Genomic DNA, 21,993 nt, shown 5'->3' with positions numbered 1-21,993 from the left:
TATTACAATAAACAAGTCGGGGTCTTGACGTCTGTTGTGTGATTTCATTTTTGAAATGGGATTAGGTCCAAAATATTACAGCGAATGCGACTTCTCACTACTGCTAATATACCTCGGTGACTTCTCGCTACTGCTAATATACCTCGGTGACTTCTCGCTACTGCTAATATACCTCGGTGACTTCTCGCTACTGCTAATATACCTCGGTGACTTCTCCCTACTGCTAATATACCTCGGGTGACTTCTCGCTACTGCTAATATACCTCTGGTGCTAATATATACCTCGGTGACTTCTCGCTACTGCTAATATACCTCGGTGACTTCTCGCTACTGCTAATATACCTCGGTGACTTCTCGCTACTGCTAATATACCTCGGTGACTTCTCGCTACTGCTAATATACCTCGGTGACTTCTCGCTACTGCTAATATACCTCGGTGACTTCTCACTACTGCTAATATACCTCGGTGACTTGAGCAAACTTTCAGTGAAGAAAACGATCATTTCGCTGGCAATATTAGGACCTGAAATATTATTATTTGTTTCAAGCATCTGAGGTATAATAATTTATTAGATCTTCGTGGAATTTCTTTTTTAATCTGACCATTTTCACTGTTATTAAAGATATTTTGCATTTAAATAAAACTGTTTAACTACAGGTACCGGTAGTTAAGCTGCACACATGTCAGGCCTTCAAGAATTTAAATAAAACTGTTTAACTACAGGTACCGGTAGTTAAGCTGCACACATGTCAGGCCTTCAAGAATTTAAATAAAACTGTTTAACTACAGGTACCGGTAGTTAAGCTGCACACATGTCAGGCCTTCAAGAATTTAAATAAAACTGTTTAACTACAGGTACCGGTAGTTAAGCTGCACACATGTCAGGCCTTCAAGAATTTAAATAAAACTGTTTAACTACAGGTACCGGTAGTTAAGCTGCACACATGTCAGGCCTTCAAGAATTTAAATAAAACTGTTTAACTACAGGTACCGGTAGTTAAGCTGCACACATGTCAGGCCTTCAAGAATTTAAATAAAACTGTTTAACTACAGGTACCGGTAGTTAAGCTGCACACATGTCAGGCCTTCAAGAATTTAAATAAAACTGTTTAACTACAGGTACCGGTAGTTAAGCTGCACACATGTCAGGCCTTCAAGAATTTAAATAAAACTGTTTAACTACAGGTACCGGTAGTTAAGCTGCACACATGTCAGGCCTTCAAGAATTTAAATAAAACTGTTTAACTACAGGTACCGGTAGTTAAGCTGCACACATCAGGCCTTCAAGAATTTAAATAAAACTGTTTAACTACAGGTACCGGTAGTTAAGCTGCACACATGTCAGGCCTTCAAGAATTTAAATAAAACTGTTTAACTACAGGTACCGGTAGTTAAGCTGCACACATGTCAGGCCTTCAAGAATTTAAATAAAACTGTTTAACTACAGGTACCGGTAGTTAAGCTGCACACATGTCAGGCCTTCAAGAATTTAAATAAAACTGTTTAACTACAGGTACCGGTAGTTAAGCTGCACACATGTCAGGCCTTCAAGAATTTAAATAAAACTGTTTAACTACAGGTACCGGTAGTTAAGCTGCACACATGTCAGGCCTTCAAGAATTTAAATAAAACTGTTTAACTACAGGTACCGGTAGTTAAGCTGCACACATGTCAGGCCTTCAAGAATTTAAATAAAACTGTTTAACTACAGGTACCGGTAGTTAAGCTGCACACATGTCAGGCCTTCAAGAATTTAAATAAAACTGTTTAACTACAGGTACCGGTAGTTAAGCTGCACACATGTCAGGCCTTCAAGAATTTAAATAAAACTGTTTAACTACAGGTACCGGTAGTTAAGCTGCACACATGTCAGGCCTTCAAGAATTTTTATGAAATCCAGTAGCCAAGGGATCAGTGATTTTAAACATTTCCGAGCCACGATTAAAAATTCACTAGCCCTATTTTACTTTAATTTAGTACAATTTTACTAATAGTAATCATTGGATATGTCACTTAAAGAGGGAGATAGAGCTTAAACACATTAAGACTAGGGGGTGGGGGGAGGATATTCATATTTACAAAATATACTTAAATGAAGCAGTTGACAACTTGGTTTTCACTAGCAATATTAGTTATTAACTAGCACAACCATGGGAGTGGGGCTACCATAATCTAGAAGCCCTGCATGTAGTGATACATCAAAACACATGGATTTGACAGGGGAAAGAAACATTATCAACAAACAATCATACACTGATCTTAGCAGTTTGAATATACGGACATGTTTGCTAGTAGTGAAACAATTAGTTGAGTGCTATTAAGTACCGGACATGTTTGCTAGTAGTGAAACAATTAGTTGAGTGCTATTAATTACCGGTGGCATAGCTACATATATACAAAAATGTTTCTTCTAAATAAGTTCAGTTTGTTTGACACAAGAAGAAAAGTAAAAGTGGGGGGTTTTTTTTGGGGGGGGGGGGGGGGGAAGGAGCTTTTTTTGTGTCCAGCGTAAAAAAACAATTGGCTCGGAAATACATTACTTGCAGTTAATTCCATAGCATGAAAAAAGACATTCCCTGTAGGACAGACTATAGGCGTGTTTACCTGTAACGGACTAGGTGTGTTTACCTGTTGTAAACATATTTGCAAGCATAATTCATTTATCTGCCGTGTTATATTATGTGTGCACACTGTCAGTATGTCATGGAGATAAGTACTTCTGTTATTTATATCAATTCACTGCTAAATAATCTAGAGAACATTTAATTGCATTAACTTTCCCCACATGGTTTTAACAGTCTGTTTCACTCATTTTCGTCACACCTACATATATTCTGCCTTGGTTGTTAACTGATACTTACCTGAACTTGTGCCTTGGGCAGATGTGCCTGAACCTTAAGTAGATTGGGACACATATATAGAGTACACTCCCTACACCTTTCTCGATTATATAATAAACGGATCAATTTCACTAAACATTTCGTAAACATAGCTTTGCATTTAAACGTAAATCTATGACCAAATCACAGTTCATATTACATATACTAACATTACAACTAATATATTTTAAAGTATACATATTTCATTGTTGTTTGTCCTTAAAATGCTCCATCTTCCGCAATAATGCAATTATCTACCTGACATAGATTTCAAACACATGTAAACATATGACAGATATGACTGCTAGTCACAAACATAACATGATGTTTTGTCTAATTGGCTGCAGGAGACTGAGTGTACATGTGCATGTATACTGCTGGAAAGAAGTAATGGAACACACAGAATTATAGACCAAATTTAATTGCCTACTAGCACAGAAATGTCTGTATTTCATATAAAGAAATTACCACACGAGTTTGTATGTGTGTCATACTGATTTTGCGAAATGAGTGTCAGGATTGTTGTATTGCCCAAGTGAGAGTGAGGATAAGACATGAATCTTGACACAAGTTTTGTAAAATCAGTACGACTCACACACATGTGTAATAATTTCTTTATTATCCATATTATTATTGGTGGGTTTTTATTTATGAATAATAAGGACCGTCTTAAAATGTTTCAACCACAACTAGAAGGAGGCGATGAAATAATGTCATTTATAACGTACATAGTCTGAACTAGGACGGAAAGCAATGTCATTTTCTGACATTACTTCCAAAAATTCTGTCATTACACTTGTTCTTATAAGTGTGCTTCATATAAAGAATAATACATGAGGATATGTAAGAAATAGAATAATAAATGAGTGGCCGTTAGATACCATTTATCTCACAACGTGTTGTTTAAATAGAGAATAATACACGAGTGGCCGTTAGATACCATTTATCTCACAACGAGTTGTTTATATAGAGAATAATAAATGAGTGGCCGTTAGATACCATTTATCTTACAACGAGTTGTTCATATAGAGAATAATACATGAGTGGCCGTTAGATACCATTTATCTCACAACGTGTTGTTTATATAGAGAATAATACATGAGTGGCCGTTAGATACCATTTATCTCACAACGAGTTGTTTATATAGAGAATACTACACGAGTGGCCGTTAGATACCATTTATCTCACAACGAGTTGTTTATATAGAGAATACTACACGAGTGGCCGTTAGATACCATTTATCTCACAACGAGTTGTTTTAAAATGTATCTAATGAGCAAAAGCGAGTTTGATACGTTTTTAAACAACAAGTTTTAAGATAAATGGTATCTACCGGACATGAATATATTATTCTATTTCTTACAAATCCTCAAAAACAAGGTTTTAAACAAATTTTAACATCCTTTTCGACTAAAAGTTATTTACAGTCGTTGCACTTTGTAGCTAACTTATGCATCACAGACCCATGATTGTCAGGTTAACTATACATCACAATGTAATTGATTTCCATCCTGTAGTTTTTCTTTGGATGTATGGCAGTGGTGACCTGGTCATCGCCTAGGAGCAGCCAGTCGTATGTCTTGAAATTGTTAAGACATACGTGTGTAAAAAAAACATGTTATCAAAAATAACACATGGTGTTCTCAAAAATGGGTGTGTAAGAAATGGTTTTTATTAACTCAATTACATTGAACCATTGGATAATAAAAAGTTGTAATGTATGACTGAATGTTAGTAGTGTCGAGTTGACTGCCAGTAACACTGTCAGCTTCTGACTATGACTTGCAGTCATTATTTGCTGTTTCTTTGGGTGATTCCTTATTTTTCCCCCATCAGTATATATATACATTCACGAGGTACCTAATCAACTGGGTGTTCATTTGTGAAAGTGATAAACACTGCCAGTGTGGCTGTCTAATCAATACCAAATGTCAGACCAGCCATGTTGTATTATACCATGCCACCGGTTAAACCCAAATGTCAGACCAGCCATGTTGTATCACACCAAGCCACCAGTTAAACCCAAATGTCAGACCAGACGTGTTGTATCACACCAAGCCACCACTTAAACCCAAATGTCAGACCAGCCGTGTTGTATCGCACCAAGCCACCAGTTAAACCCAAATGTCAGACCAGCTGTGTTGTATCACACCAAGCCACCGGTTAAACCCAAATGTCAGACCAGCCGTGTTGTATCACACCAAGCCACCAGTTAAACCCAAATGTCAGACCAGCTGTGTTGTATCACACCAAGTCACAAGTTAAACCCGAATGTCAGACCAGCCGTGTTATATCACACCAAGCCACCGGTTAAACCCAAATGTCAGACCAGCCATGTTGTATCACACCAAGCCACTGGTTAACCTTTAGACTACTGGATTCATTTTTAACAAAAACCACGTTGAGTGGGTACAAGTTTATAATTTTTACTCACATATATTCACTTAACTGTTTTATAAATACATGAAATAAAGTTCATATATGAATCGGTAAGTATTATTTTCGTGTCTTTTTATGTAATTTTTATTATTTTAGATCGGCTAATGGTGATTAAAATTAGGCAAAAAATCGAAAAAGTTGCGTTTACTTACGGGCATTTGTGGCCAGCTGTCCAGTATTTATGTCCATTATTCCCGAAAACAGTGGTTTTCTGACCAGAATTTTTTTTTAAACCCGAACTACGATTCATATTGCAATATTTGGTAATTTTCGTTGTTGGTAAAACGATAAAATTTATTATCAAATTAGCTGTCACAATCAGCTATCGATCCCTGAAAATTACGCCGACGTGCCGCCATTGTTGTCAAGCGAAAATACTTGCCGAAAACCACTTTTTGAACTCAAAATTTCAAGGTATTTTCAATTGAAAAAATCAAAACAAAAGCCATCATTTTGAAAAAAAATCTTTTTTCTTTAATTATATTTCCGTTTCCGGTGAGTGTCGTGTGCAAAACGGCAGGAAATATGAATTGGGGAATGCACTGTATACAGTGTACAGTATATCGACTGACGTGACGTCGGGCGAGTTATCTCGCCTGCAGTACTCAGAAGGTTAAACCCAAATGTCAGACCAGCCATGTTGTATCACACCAAGCCACCGGTTAAACCCAAATGTCAGACCAGCCGTGTTGTATCACACCAAGCCACCGATTAAACCCGAATGTCAGACCAGCGTGTTGTATCACACCAAGCCACCGGTTAAACCCGAATGTCAGACCAGCTGTGTTGTATCACACCAAGCCACCGGTTAAACCCGAATGTCAGACCAGCCGTGTTGTACCACACCAAGCCACCGGTTAAACCCGAATGTCAGACCAGCCGTGTTGTATCACACCAAGCCACCGGTTAAACCCAAATGTCAGACCAGCCGTTTTGTATCACACCAAGCCACCGGTTAAACCCAAATGTCAGACCAGCCATGTTGTATCACACCAAGCCACCGGTTAAACCCAAATGTCAGACCAGCCATGTTGTATCACACTAAGCCACCGGTTAAACATGTGCCGAGGTGTCATTTATGGGTAAAATATCTGACTGGTACCCCCCACCCACCATTGTTATTATAATGTTTGGGTTCTAGTCAGTTTTAGAGTTAGGATAGAGTTAGATTTATGGTTAGGTTTAGGTTAACGGTTAGGGTTATTTTTGGGGTTAGGGCGAGGTTTCTTCTTTATATATATATCAATATAATGGGGGGTTAACATGCGGAATTACATGTATTTCCTATATCTGTCTTTGGACAGGTGTAAGTAGTACAGACAGTGCTAGAGTTGTTTGCTTGGGGTGTATTTGTCACATTTACAGATGTAAGCATAAAAGTTAATTATATAAATGTCCATTATGTCATCAGTAAATGGTTTTACAAATTTTATCTGGATAATCTTGTATGACAGCTGTCAGTTTTGCCTTCCATGCACTAACAGCAGGCTGAGTTGAGTGTTTACTCTACAAACATATACTTGGCTGCTGTTAGCACTTTAATATTTCAGCCATACAGTACTGACCACTGTGTGAAAAGTGCACTTTAAAAATTCCAAATAATTTCTCACAGCCCATAAAACTCTTCCATCAGATGTTAACTCAGTATGCAATTACCTTGAAACCATAAAAACCAGCCCCAACACTTCAGTGCAATCTACATGTAGTACGGACGGCTGACCTTAGAGAAGTTCTTCATATAAAAGCAGACGACAGTTTTTGAATGGAAAGTAACTCTTCTGTCACCGAAGGTGGATACATTTTGGCCAGTGGTACATGTATGTGTGAAATTACACAGTGAGTGCGAATCACACAGCGACTCCCAACAGATCACTGCCTGTGTAAAGATCACTGCTACAAACTTGGGCGACATTCCCCGATACAATTAACCAATCAATCTCGATGAATTATGCATCATTATAGTGTGACAAACAGCAAGCATGTCTGGCTGGGTTTCCCTCGGTCCGGGGTACACCAGTGTTTGTGTTTGTGAAGCTGTACACCGTCTGGGGTACACCAGTGTTTGTTTGTGAGGCTACACACTGCCCCGAGATGGAGAACTCAGGATTATGATTCCTACTACTTCAGGACCAATGGATTTATACGACTGCCTGCAGATATGAAATTCACAGTCTGTCGACACTTGAGAACCGCTAATGATGTACAGTGCTGTAAGTTTGGTTTGTTCTTAAATAGTCTTACTTACGTACCTGTTAATGTAATATATATATACATGTACTGAACCTGTTTTATAACGTTGAACAGCAAAGATATCACAGGTGGTGTTACTATACCTCTGGTGACCTACTTGCGCTGAATGTTATATACATGTGTGTACAAGGTTTCAGTTGAATGATACGGTGCTTATTAGATCATTGAAAATACCTTTCATGCAAGTTTGCACACCCCTTGATTTGCATTGTATGACTGTCTATTGAGAACACCAGCTAGTAACACTGTGTGTTCACTCCAATGGAACTTGATCCTTTCGGCCTGCCTCTATCAGTTAGCATGCTATCTTCCTAGATTATGAAGCATGTTCGAAGTGCAATTTATAATTTTTTGTTTGTTTTTAAAAACAGATTTGGGACACAGTTGTTTTTACCTCACATTTGAGGTGTGTGTGCAGGAATTTTAGCAGGAGGGTGTCTAGACTGTGATGACTGAAGTTTATGTTGGGGGCTGAGTCATGCTCGCCTGGAAAATATATTGAGAAAAAAGAAAATTTGCTTTAATAGGGAGGGTTTCGACCCCCAAAACACTGCCCCTGCACACACGCCTACATTTGCTTTATACGTGAGTGTAGTAAAACCTGTGTTACGAATGTACCTGTATCCACCTAAACGGAGAAACTAAAAGGCTTGTTAATCCAGGTGGTGGTTCAGTTAGTATGGACCTGTTTTACTTGTACTGTATTATATATTTTTGGAGATACAGTTGAATCCCGTTGGTTCAAACCCCATCGGGTGCTCAAGAAAGTGTTTGACCCATTGGTTAGTTCAACCTAACCATTCGGTCAATATCGTGTAAGTGTAACTCGGGACTTTGTTTTTGGTTCGAGCGTTGCAGTATATTCAACCCCTTCCCGAGTTTGACCCTACCAAATCCTACTATATATTTCTGCAGCAAAATTGTACATAGTTTTTAAAGAAAATTCTTACAGCTTGTAATCATATAAAAGTTTTTCAGAAAATATATATAACCGAAACAATTCTAGTACTACATGTACCGGTAGTTTCTACAGTTTTACACAAATATAACTCTCTGGGTTTTTTCACCTTAGTGTGAAACTACTTGTAGAACAGAGAATGCTAAAAGTGTGTGGAATGGGGTGATTTGGAGATTATGTGGGGAATTGTAACAGTCAACTGTTTGTTGTTTAGATTATTTTAGTTAAGAACATTTTAATAGCTGCAACTTTATTAACCAGGTGGTACATGTACTTGATATATACATATGTATGCAGGTATATGCTTAATATTTATCATATGCATGTATACTTTGTCAAATTAATATAAGATGTGCACGTGTATATAAATTTGACAAAATATGCATGCAGGTCATAGTGGTGGAGTTCAGGGAATATTAGTATAATTATTTTTCAAAATTGAGATTTACTAAAAAAAAATAATAATAAAAAAAAAGAAGAAGAAGAAGAAACAAGAACAAGAAAAATAAATAAATAAATTGAAAAAGTTGGTTCATGAAAGACTATTTATTTGTTTTTAATATAAAAGAAGTAAAACAGAAAAAAGGCAGTAATGGTTTTCAGACATACATTTTTTGTAAATTGGTTTGATCAAAGCCTGGCCCTTTTTACCAATTTTGTTTTGACCTCATTTGTTGGTATGTATACAGTTCTCTTCCATTTCTCTACCATTATTTTGTCGCTATATAGTGGCGCATGAAATCAGAACACCACATGAAATCAATAAGCGTCTGTCTCTCTCGTTTAATTCCATGATATCACCCTGCTTATTTTATCACACTTGCAAAATGTGTGCCTTTTATTACGATATTGGTTGTTAGTCTCATTTAGAATCTTGTCACAATTAATTTTACAGTACAAATATCAAAATGCTTAGTATATGACACTGAACAAAAGGTGTTTTTGTAAACATAGCAGCTAATATGTATGTGTCTCGTGTCTATTGTAAACATAGCAGCTAATATGTATGTGTCTCGTGTCTATTATAAACATGGCAGCTAATATGTATGTGTCTCATGTCTATTGTAAACATGGCAGCTAACATGTATGTGTCTCGTGTCTATTGTAAACATGGCAGCTAATATGTATGTGTCTCATGTCTATTGTAAACATGGCAGCTAATATGTATGTGTCTCGTGTCTATTGTAAACATGGCAGCTAACATGTATGTGTCTCGTGTCTATTGCAATTAAGTGCACATGTTGCGTAACATGTTGATGCCATAATACAGTAAAACCCATCAAACCCAGACTCTTCGTAAACCAAAATTTCATCAAAACCAGACATTTTTCAGTAAAAAAAATTTTTTATTTCAATACAGAACAGAACCTTTCTAAACTGGATACCCTGTTAAAGTGACTTTTTCTATGGTCTCATGGGTGTCTGGTTTAGAGGGTTTTTATTGTAGTATTTACTACTGCAGCTACGGTCTTTTCTTTTCCTTCCTTTTATTTACAGTTCATGCATAATATGCCACATTTATTTACAGTTCATGCATAATATGCCACATTTATTTACAGTTCATGCATAATATGCCACATTTATTTACAGTTCATGCATAATATGCCACATTTATTTACAGTTCATGCATAATATGCCACATTTATTTACAGTTCATGCATAATATGCCACATTTATTTACAGTTCATGCATAATATGCCACATTTATTTACAGTTCATGCATAATATGCCACATTTATTTACAGTTCATGCATAATATGCCACATTTATTTACAGTTCATGCATAATATGCCACATTTATTTACAGTTCATGCATAATATGCCACATTTATTTACAGTTCATGCATAATATGCCACATTTATTTATTACCCCATAAGCACTGCAACCAAGTAAATTATCATGCATTGGTGTAAAGTACAATATTATTGGACTATTTCACATTTACAAACCAATGACTATCAGTACTAAATATAACGTCGTCATGATTTTGCAAACATACACAATGTTATCATATAAATTCGAGTGGTTACATTTATGCGTCTCATGTTTTTATTGCTCATGCAATTTGTAATAAAATGTTATTTGAATAAAATATATTGCAATTTGAATTTTTTTTTTTTTAAATTAAAACCTTTTTGGGAATGTGTGTGTGTGTTTTAAAAATTATCTCTTAACATGAACAAAATGCAAAGTTATAGATAGCAATAATCGGTGGTGTACATCATTTCTATATATACATGTACGTGTACATTTCCATACAGGACTGATATTGATATCTTGTAAGGTATTTAGAGAGAAAAATGTTGAGGTAATAAATAGAATAACAAATCTTTTTTAAAAGTTATATTTTATTCCCCATTTTCAATCTCTAACAACATTTTACGGTGTTTATAATTATGTCACCAACAAATATCAAGTTATTGTATTCACATCTGTGCATATACAACATATATTACACACAATGTGTTTCTATCTGGGCTGGTGCTGGTTGTAAGAACAGATTATAATGTGCTGTTGTGTTGTTAAACACATGGTTGTCTATTTCTTGTAGGTTATGTGGCTGTTGTTGGAACTACAAAGTTAATTAAAATTTGCTTTCTTTCTATACTTGTAAAACAACTAATTTAGCTTACATTTACACCTATAGCAAAGTTTATATGACCTCATAGTTTTAAGGTTTTTTACTTTAATATAATGTAAATCATTAAATTTGTTTCCTTTTTCAAAATATTAGAGTAATGTATTGATTCAATAATTACTTGATATATTGTAGTTTTTGCCTATAACATACATCACCCAAAACATGACTGTATAGTTTCTACTGATAGGACTATCAAACAAGAGTCCAATTCATAAAAGTAATCCGTGTGAAATGAAAAAAAAGAAGAAGAAAAGTAAACTGTGGCGAAACTTATTACATGTCAAAAACAATAAATAATAGATCAGATAGTTAAATGTATTTTTGCATGTGCGAAAATCACAAAGCGCAACATTTATGGAATCCCAATTCAACCCCTGGTAATTGCCCATTTTATATTCTGTACATTTGTTAAAATTGATGGTGTTTGTGCGGATAACATGATCATTACTCTTCATTTGATGGAAAAGATATTGTGTTTGTGTGGTTGATCAGTGAACGGCCTCAATGAATGGATGAAGTATTTCAGGAACGATCAGCAGAAACGACCATTACTGTTTACTTATTGCTTCTGCCTGAAGTTTAGAGCTGTAATTATTTGATATTAAACAGAATATTTTAACAGAATTGTAGCTAATCCCTTTATTGTTACTAAATTTCCTGTGGCATTTAATACAATATATGTCTGCATTGTGAACTTTATTGAATACTCAAAATATTTGTGATAATGACTGTATTGGGTACTCAGAATATATGTTATGAAGAACATTATTGAACTTCATTGAGTACTCAGAATATTTATGATAAAGACAAGTATTAAATAGTCAGAAATATTTGTCATAAGGATTTTATTGAATACCAGAATATTTGTGATAAGGACTTTGTATGAAATAATATTACATTAAAATCGGATCTAATATAATTGTAAGATACGTGTATCTTTAGTAAACCTTTCACAATGAGTGAGAGACAGAGATAAATGAATGTGTATCAGCTATGTAAATGTGCACATGTGTCATAGACGGACGGACAGATGGAGGGAGGGAGTGTGGTGGCTGAAGTATGTTTCTACATGTAGTATAAAGTAAATTGTAAAAAGTGTGTGAAGGTTTCTACAAGTACAAGTACATGCAGTATAGAGTAACTTGTGAGCTATGTGAAACATAAGTGTGTGAAGGTTACTACTTTTTCATGTATGTGCACTTGTAAGACCATGGCAAAATAAACAAACAAAAATGCTGTTTGCCTTGTGTTACTTTGTCAATTGGATTTTTTTTCTCTTTACAAATATGTTTATGAATTTGCCATCTGTTTCTGTTGCCTTTGGTTTGGATAATACTGTAAGCCTGTCAGACTCTGTTTACCGTTAACTTTGGTATGGATTTGCCAGTTTCTGTTAGAAAGAGATAACAATTTTCAACATGGTAACACACCATGTGCAAATAAACAGGAAGGTAAATATCAGCAACATTGGAATATACCAGGAAATATGGCACAAAATACTGGTAATTACTGGTACTGAACTGTCATTCAGTACATGGAACTAAGCCTGCATGAGAGTGCATTATAGAGATATAAATGGGTGGAACCTTGCTGTTTGTTTAATGAAAAGATAGATGAGATTGAAACTTTAATTAAACGTGAAGCATTTGAAGACTTATTTATTAAGTTTTAATTAATTTTGAAGTACTTATAATGCTTATTTCAGGTAGAGTTCTAATATTTCATCCATAGATCATCGAGTTTTGTTTTTCAATCTTGCAATGTTCCATTATATATAATTTTGCCTGTTGTTTATAATCTACATGCAAATTACAAGAAGGTGCAGTTTTTTCCGTTCATTATTGATGATGTGTCATTTTGTAGTACTAAGCCTCTAAGTCTAATTATATACATCATGTATGTGATTTTGTTTTCTTTAATTGTAGATCTTGGAGCTATCTAAAAACTGTTCTTCATGTCTGTCTTTGTATTTGTTTTTATTTGTTTTTAATGAAAAGTTCACAGTAACCCAGTATTTTTTTAAGTATCTAGAGATTTTATTCAGATTTTTTTTCCATTTCCATCTCTGCTTCTATGACTGGTATATGCCAAAGGCTACATTGTGTGCTTTACTGTTTGTAGAATGAAAAAAAAAGAAAAAAGACCCTATGCTGTTCATTTGTAATAAGAATTGCCCATGCATGTGGTGGAAGCAAATTTTGTTTTTAACACTTGTCTGTACATTTACATCTGTTTTAAACTCTGAGTTGCATACCTGGAATAGCACACGTTTGTATCATAGTTGAAGATAATCAAGTAACTAGTGTTGATCATTATTAGTGTTTGTTTATTGTTTCAGGTGGGGAACTGCTGCCTGATGTGGAGGCTGCCATCAAGGCTTGCTGGGAACCTTTGATTGGTCCAGAGTTCACAGTGGTGGTAAGAATAGACTGGTTAAACTTTGTGGTTTTAATGTGGAAATAGATTTTAAATAGCAAAGAGAACCAGTTGTGAACTTTTTGCACTAATGTGGATGTACTTTGAAATTAGTGCACTTAAAGTACTCAGAAACATATTTATAAGAGTTTCAAGTAATTTAGTTAAAGGCAGCATTCAGTAGTTTTATTTTGTATAATTACAAACCTGCAGTAATAATTAATGAATTAACCTAAATAAAAAAGAAAATTACAATGTCTTTGCTAATTCAGGGACGGGACATGACCCAGTGGTAAAATGCTCACTTGATGCACAGTCGGTCTAGGATCGATACCAGTCGGTGGGCCCATTGGGCTATTTCTCATTCCAGCCAGTGCACCAGGACTGGTATGTGCTATCCTGTCTGTGGGATAGTGCATATAAAAAATCCATTGCTACTAAATATAGAGGATTTTGTGTCTTTGAATATATTGTGTAAAGATTACCAAATGTTTGACATCCAATTGCTGATGATTAATAAATAAATGTGCTCTAGTGGTGTCGTTAATAAAACAACTTTAAGCTTGTTAATCCGATGACAGATACATAATGTATATGTTAATAGCTACAGCCTACAAAGTCTGGACAAGGAATCAGTCATCACTCTTTTTGGCAAAGTGGGAAACATTCTAATAATTCATGTATATTATTAGTAATAAACTGTTGCTTGATAAACCACATCCTAGTAATCATGGAACTAAAAATGGCTAGAGATCAAATAGAATGTAATTTAGTAAATGCATGGAAGCAGCTTATTAAATGGTAAATGAAACTGACAAACAGTGATCAAAGTATGTAAATACGGTACAGTCCATACAGTACAGTCCATAGAATAATAATAATAAATCATATCCAGTGGCTAATTAAAAATCATTACTAATATAAATATCACTTGGTTGGAATTATATTGTCCGTGAAGCATACTGTATGAAAAATATAAGCCTAGCTGTTACTAATCATATCTATCAGATTTCACAAATATTTAGTATTCCATATATTGGTTTTAGTACGGGGGGGGGGGGGGGGGGGGTCAGAGATCAAACCCCCTGCCTCGCAATGCAAGTAAATTTTCTTTTCTTTAAATGTATTTTGGGGCAGCATATCTTGACCTTCCAAGAAACTTTGCTTACCACAGTCTAGACGACCCCCCCACCCCCCGCATAAATTCCTGCACATGCCCCTGTAGTAGTATATGTATAAGCAAATTTATCCATCCAACACCGTCTTTTTATAATATTGATCTGCCTAGAGATGGTTCGGTTACAATGAAAAAGCCAAATCAGTTTTTTCTTTTTTCTTTTTCTTGTTTCATCAAGTTGCTATAGATTTATACTGTAATTTTTATTGTTGGGGCTGTTCGTATGCTTCATTTCTTCACTGAGGTACATGTAAATGTGCTATAGATTTAGAAATCTCTTCAACCAAATCAATCGCCTATTCATCGCGGTGTAACACGATGAGTCTATTTCAGTTAATTTCATGCTTGCAATCATTTTTGACGGATATCTGTTATTGTGTATCGGTCATATTGATGTTTTCATCTCTTGATTTCAGCATCGAGTACGTGGTGTTAAAACTACATGTAGCTTCGGTATGATTGTGCATAGTTCCTATTCCAACCGATTACTTCTTGAACATATTGGATTCACAAAAAATCATGTTTGGCATTTTCACAAAATCTTCTTTTTTCTCTTCTTTTTTTTTCTTTGCTTCTTACTAAGGAAAAGTATTTTGTTAGTACCATATAAAATAACATTTCCAGAAGCAGAAATGTTGGTTTATTGATTTTTTTTTAATGATAGATTTATAAATCAAATTGCACAGTGTGATGATCTGTTATGAAAACCATAATCGATTGTTGTGATGAAAAATGTTAACTGTAATTATTTCTACAGTCGGGGGGCAGGATGTAGCCCAGTGGTAAAGCACTCACTTGATGCATGGTCGTTTTAGGACCGATCCCCGTCACTGGGCTCATTGAGCTATTTCTCCTTCTAGCCAGTGCATCGTGACTGGTAGATCAAAGGCTGTGGTATGTGCTATCCTGTTGGAGATGGTGCATATAAAAGATCCCTTGCTCCTAATAAAAACATGTAGTGGGGTTTTTTTTTTTTTTTGGTAAGATTATATGTCAGAATTACCAAATGTCCGACACCCAGTAGCCAATGATTTATAAATCAATGTGCTCTAGTGATGTCATTAAACAAAATAAACTTTCCTTCATGAGTCTAGTGGTGTCATTATACAGAAAGAAAACAGGTAATAAATATAGGTATTACAGTAAAATTAGCAACATTTTTCGGGTCTACATTGTATATCCAGATGTACATGTACATAACAATATTCCCCTACGAAAGCAAAAGGTAAAGTAAGAATTTTGATAAAACACTTTTTTTGTAACCGGCTTCAGTGGACTAGTACGTGGTTAAGCCATCAGACTTCAGTGGACTAGTACGTGGTTAAGCCATCAGGCTTCAGTGGACTAGTACGTGGTTAAGCCATCAGGCTTCAGTGGACTAGTACGTGGTTAAGCCATCAGGCTTCAGTGGACTAGTACGTGGTTAAGCCATCAGGCTTCAGTGGACTAGTACGTGGTTAAGCCATCAGGCTTCAGTGGACTAGTACGTGGTTAAGCCATCAGGCTTCAGTGGACTAGTACGTGGTTAAGCCATCAGGCTTCAGTGGACTAGTACGTGGTTAAGCCATCAGGCTTCAGTGGACTAGTACGTGGTTAAGCCATCAGGCTTCAGTGGACTAGTACGTGGTTAAGCCATCAGACTTCAGTGGACTAGTACGTGGTTAAGCCATCAGACTTCAGTGGACTAGTACGTGGTTAAGCCATCAGACTTCAGGGGACTAGTACGTGGTTAAGCCATCAGACTTCAGGTTGGTAGGTATTGGGTTTGCAATCCACTACCAGCTCCCACCCAAAGCAAGTTTAATGATTCAATGAGTTGGTGTATATTATACGGCCACTATACTGACTTCTCTGTAAGCCCTAACCACTAACCCACTGTCCTGGACAGATGTCTGCTCAAAACAGCATGCTTGAATCTTAATTGGATACAAAGATAGAAATAAGTATACATTTTTTGTACCTGTTATCCATTTTGTAAAGACTTTATTAAGCAGTTGAACGAATTTTGGTTTTCAAGGTTAGTGTTGGAGGAAGACATTGTTCTGCTATCTACACACAAGTCATATAGGTACATGCACAACTTTATTACCGTAGCTTATTTTGTACTGGACTTTTAGTTACTGCCTTTCACTGTACTAGGACAGAATAGATGTATAAAACAAGGAATGTATAAGATTTGTTTAATGCATATTTCCTGGCAAATGAGATACAAGTAGCTGGGCTCACTCTAGCTTTTTTTAAAATTAGCCAATTTGGCTAAAAGTTCAACTTTTTTTTGGAGCCAAATTTCAAATGTTTTAGACAGAATGATCACAACAAATACTGAATACTATTATTTAAAAGGAAATTAAAGTTACAAATGTCATTTTCCAGGCTTAAATAACAAGGAATTATTTGGGGGAATCACAGAAAGTCAGTGCAACTAAAATTGGTTGAATGTTTTGGGTTTTTTTTAATATGCATACAAGATACCCACACCCAACCCCCTTACAAAAATGGGAGCTCATACGCCTATGAATACAGTTCCATTATCTTATTTAAATTTATTTTTATGTTTGTTTCTTAATTATGAAAGCAGAAGGTATATACTTTTCATATGAACTAAATATTAGTTTCAGTTGTCATGCTAAATTATTAATTGAGTCCATGTTTTTTTCTGTGCTATTATATTGATATATTTTCTGATGGTACCAGCTAGAGGAAATAAAATTGTGAGTCGGTCCCACATGTCATCACTACACCCTGTAAAAAGGGGTGGTGGGGGTGGTGGAAAGAAAGGAATAATAAAACAAATTAAAAAGAATAATATACCTGTATGTATAAACTAACATTTAATAGGTGATACTTGCCAAATACATGTAGTGTAAAAAAATAAAATAATAATAACCATCATGGTGGTGTTTGTATGTTTTTATCTTGAATTATGAACACGGAACAATAAACACCAAAACGTGAAAGAACAAAAACAAAACAAAACCCGTTTTGATCACATCAGCGAATTTTAAATTAAAAAACAAAAAATCATGTATATTTAACATAATGGAATACATAAAAAAGGAATAAAAGGGATACGTTGTTTAACTCCTGTATATGTATATAAAGTTCGAGTATTCACTACAGTGTCCAGAAAATTAATAACAAATGACACTGTTGGTGCATTTGACAGCTTGAGCTAGCACCCGTTGAGACTAAACTGTTAATAACATTATCGCTGATTGGATGAATTTGACAGCTTGAGCTAGCACCCGTTGAGACTAAACTGTTAATAACATTATCGCTGATTGGATGAATTTGACCTCTACTGGCTCTAAGTCCGAACCACATTTTTAACTACAATAAATTATTCTGCTACCTTTTATTACCGGCAGATTTTCCCCACATTCTGTCCAGACAGAAATCGTAAAAAAAACCCACCATTACAGTGACATGGATTACACATAAAAGATGGGTCACCTATATCGACTTCGATAAGATCTTCTAGGACAAACAACATGTAATTATTTGCCGGGTGCCATTTTGTGTCATCTCTAATTAATAAAATGCTGGGGGGGGGGGGGGGGGGGGGGGGGGGGGGGAGGGAGGAGGGCAGTTGGGTTTTTTTCTTCTCTTTTTTTTTTGTATGCACATTTCCCATCAAATAAAATACAAGGAAACAATAATGTTATTAAAATTGCGATACGCAAAACTGTACCATGGATGCAACATCGCGGAACCGGTTTATCGTTGCAACACTATACTTACTATAGATCATCATACAGATACCCTGTCAGTGTAATATTTAGCTTGCCATGCATTCATAAATAATAAAATTCAATTTTAATTTGCTGAATGAAAACATACACTTTTATCGTATTTGCAATCTTTGAACACAACCATTCCAAAATTTAGTAACCTGAAGATCAGAAACGGTGTTTACTATTTTTGTGACCACTAACTTTTGTTATTTTCATTCGCACTTACCTAGACATTATTAATATTAGTTGTTCATTCTTCTTTTTATACCGGCCTCGGTGGCGTCATGGTTAGGCCATCGGTCTACAGGCTGGTAAGTACTGGGTCCGGATCCCAGTCGAGGCATGGGATTTTTAATCCAGATACCGACTCCAAACCCTGAATGGGTGCTCCGCAAGGCTCAATGGGTAAACCACTTACACCGACCAGTGATCCATAACTGGTTCAACAAAGGCCATGGTTTGTGCTATCCTGCCTGTGGGAAACGCAAATAAAAGATCCCTTGCTGCTAATCGGAAAGAGTAACCCATGTAGTGGCGACAGCGGGTTTCTTCTCAAAGTCTGTGTGGTCCTTAACCATATGTCTGACGTCATATAACTGTAAATAAAATGTGTTGAGTGCGTCGTTAAATAAAACATTTCTTTCTTCTTCTTTTTTCTCTTTTTTTCTAAGATTTTTTTTTTTTTTTTTTTTTTTTTTTAAATTATTTTATTTGACTGATTGTACAAACAGCGAAAGCAGTCAGGTTAAACGTAATGATTACATCTTGGGTGATAAATTGAATTGACACCAACTTCATGAAATTGAAACTTGAATTATCGTTGCACACCTGTTCTCGAGAAAATGTTTCCGAAAATTGTGTAAAAACCCAGAAAAAAATGTCTTCAATTAATAAGGTGTAAGGACTATGTTCAGTAACAGCTAACAACACGAATGCGTGGTTGAAGTCGGACCTGAACTCACTGTAAACATGACCATGTGTGTGAAAAATAAAATTGGAAAAAAGTGATTAATTTTTAAAAACAAGTCAAGTTGGTCGGGTTTGTAGTAAAATTGACTTGAGTTTCTTTATCTATGTTAGATTTCATTTTCGCCAGATTGACGATATGGGAAATATTTTGTTTGCCAGATGATATTTTTATTAGCCCATGGCGATTTGGTGATCGGCTGGTGTGAGCCTAGAGTAGATAAGAAGGATAATTTTGTCACGGTTGTGGCAGCATTTTGAAACCTGAATCTGCAAAAAATTGCAATCTCTTGTACTGATGCACTATTCCTAACTAAACCAAATTTATATTCAAAAGTCTAACAATAATACACTTCAAAAATACAAACTTCCAAAAACATACACAAAAAAAACATTTTATTTTGCAACCTGTTACAATCATGTATATGATATCCTAAATTCAATGCACAAATGAAAACAAAACTATGATTGTAATATTTTTCAGACATCTGTGGTGCATTAAATCTGTTAGTTTAATATGCTGGTCTACATGTACATACAGACATCATTCTAGCAGATTTTTCACTCCAACCAGTGCACCACGTAACAAAGGCTGTGGTATGTGTTATCCTGTCTGTCGGATGGCGCATATAAAAAATTCCTTGCTGCTAATTGAAAAGAGTAGCCCATGAAGTGGCGACAGCGGGTTTCGTCTCTCAATATCTGTGGTCCTTAACCATATAACCGTAAATAAAATGTGTTGAGTGCATCATTAAATAAAACATTTCCTTCGTTCATTCTAGCAGTTTTTAGAGTCCCATGGTGTGTGCATTAAATCTGTTTAATATTCGGTGTACAGATTGAAATAAGTTACAGGAATTGTAATATTTTATTACCAAGTATTCCCGTTATCTAGAACTACTACCAATGTGGCCATTGCATCTGCACTGGTAATACATGCACATTACACTTTGATGAATTAATTTGTAGTCGTTATGCTTGACTGCCTTCGGTTATTACGGAATCAGTACATTTGCTTTTGTTGGCATGCATACAGTATTTAATGTTGGTCGATAGAATTCCTTGGGTTTTTTCCCTTCGCTGTTTTCGTCTCCCATCAGTGTTTATTTAATGTCAAGTTATGGCTTTAAGTGAAAATGCATGTATATAGTTAGCACAATTACTGTTTATTGCATTACGTGCATTATTTGTTGCTATGACACATTCAGATATCATTGAAAGATGAAATATAGAAGAAACTAGTAGATATGGGATTTTTTTGTGAAATGTGAATAGTAATAATTTTTGGCTATTTGTGACCACAATTTACAGTAATAATTTTTAGCTATTTGTGACAACAATTTACAGTAATAATTTTTGGCTATTTGTGACCACAATTTACAGTAATAATTTTTAGATATTTGTGACCACAATTTACAGTAATAATTTTTAGATATTTGTAATCACAATTTACAGTAATCATTTTTAGCTAAATGTGACCACGATTTGTATCATTTTGGAACAGTCTTTTTAAATAAAGCCAGTTGCACACCCACCCTATGACCAACCCAGTAGTGAAGAATGTTTAATTGTAAAGAACAACTAATCTTTATTTTATTCTTGAATTTGAAAATAGAAGAAAAAAACTAAAAATTATAAATCTTGGAGTTTGTCCGCCTGGTTTGTTAGTACATGTAGTTGTTGTTGTTGGGGAAGGGGCTTTTGGTTGGGGTTTTTTAGGTGTGGGGTTGGGTTTTTGAGGGGTTTTGTTAGTTTTTTTAGGGTTCTTTTTTCTTTTTTTAAATGTGTGTGTGATTCTGTGTGCATTTTGTACATGTATTTGATTTGGGTTTGGGGTGGCATTTTTTGAGGCGTAGATGGGGGAGTGTTTGTTATGCAGAACTTACTCCAAAGTACATTTATAATAGCTTTGTTATTAAAATTCATAACAAAGCTTGACAAACAACTATATACGGTACATGCAGTTATGTGTAAGAATAAACAAAATGAAAATACAGGAACATCATCAAGAATATATTGTATATCATCCTGACCCAGCTGAGCCATATATTCAGTAGTTTAGTACACCACATCATTTAACTGTCTGTGTTAATAAGAATTATACTCTGTTGTTAAGTCCTTCAGATGATTATCTGATGTGCCTGGCCATGACAATGGAGTAATCATTGCAACAACAAAGTAAACAACTTGTCATTTCTATTGGAACCCATAAATAAGACTCTGTAATTAAAGGAGTGTGTTGTCTTTACAAAACTCAAGCTTATTTCCCCTTATGAACTCTAGTATAGACATTGCAAGGAAATGAATGAATGAATGAATGTTTAATAGCACCGCAGCATGATAAATAAAAATAAAAATAAAAATTTTAATTTAAATTTAAATTTAAAATTATTATTAAAACAGTTATAAAGCAAAACAAATTATTAAACTATAATTCCAAAAACTGCATAGTAAAAAACACAAAAAAACACTGAAATCTATATATACTATCACAGATATGTCTTTTTATACCTTGCAAAGAATTATAAGGAT

General features: G+C 35.2%; 1 protein-coding gene across 5 annotated transcripts in view; it reads left to right on the top strand.

Moving 5' to 3' along the window:
• LOC121376453 (multiple PDZ domain protein-like) overlaps window positions 1-21,993 on the top strand; it is a 305,209-nt gene that overhangs the window by 149,885 nt on the left and 133,331 nt on the right. For all 5 annotated transcript variants that reach the window (XR_005958447.1, XM_041504328.1, XM_041504327.1 and 2 more), the window contains exon 11: window positions 13,508-13,587. Coding sequence is in view for 4 of the 5 variants with exons in the window: in XM_041504328.1 (XP_041360262.1) it covers window positions 13,508-13,587 (80 nt within the window). In the remaining variant the exon portion in view is untranslated. The remainder of the gene's footprint in view (window positions 1-13,507; window positions 13,588-21,993) is intronic.

The sequence above is a fragment of the Gigantopelta aegis genome, chromosome 6 (assembly GCF_016097555.1).
Source record: "Gigantopelta aegis isolate Gae_Host chromosome 6, Gae_host_genome, whole genome shotgun sequence".
Classification (NCBI taxonomy): Eukaryota; Metazoa; Mollusca; class Gastropoda; order Neomphalida; family Peltospiridae; genus Gigantopelta; species Gigantopelta aegis.
Note: the sequence above shows the minus strand (reverse complement) of the source record. Positions and strands in the feature narration are given on the sequence as shown.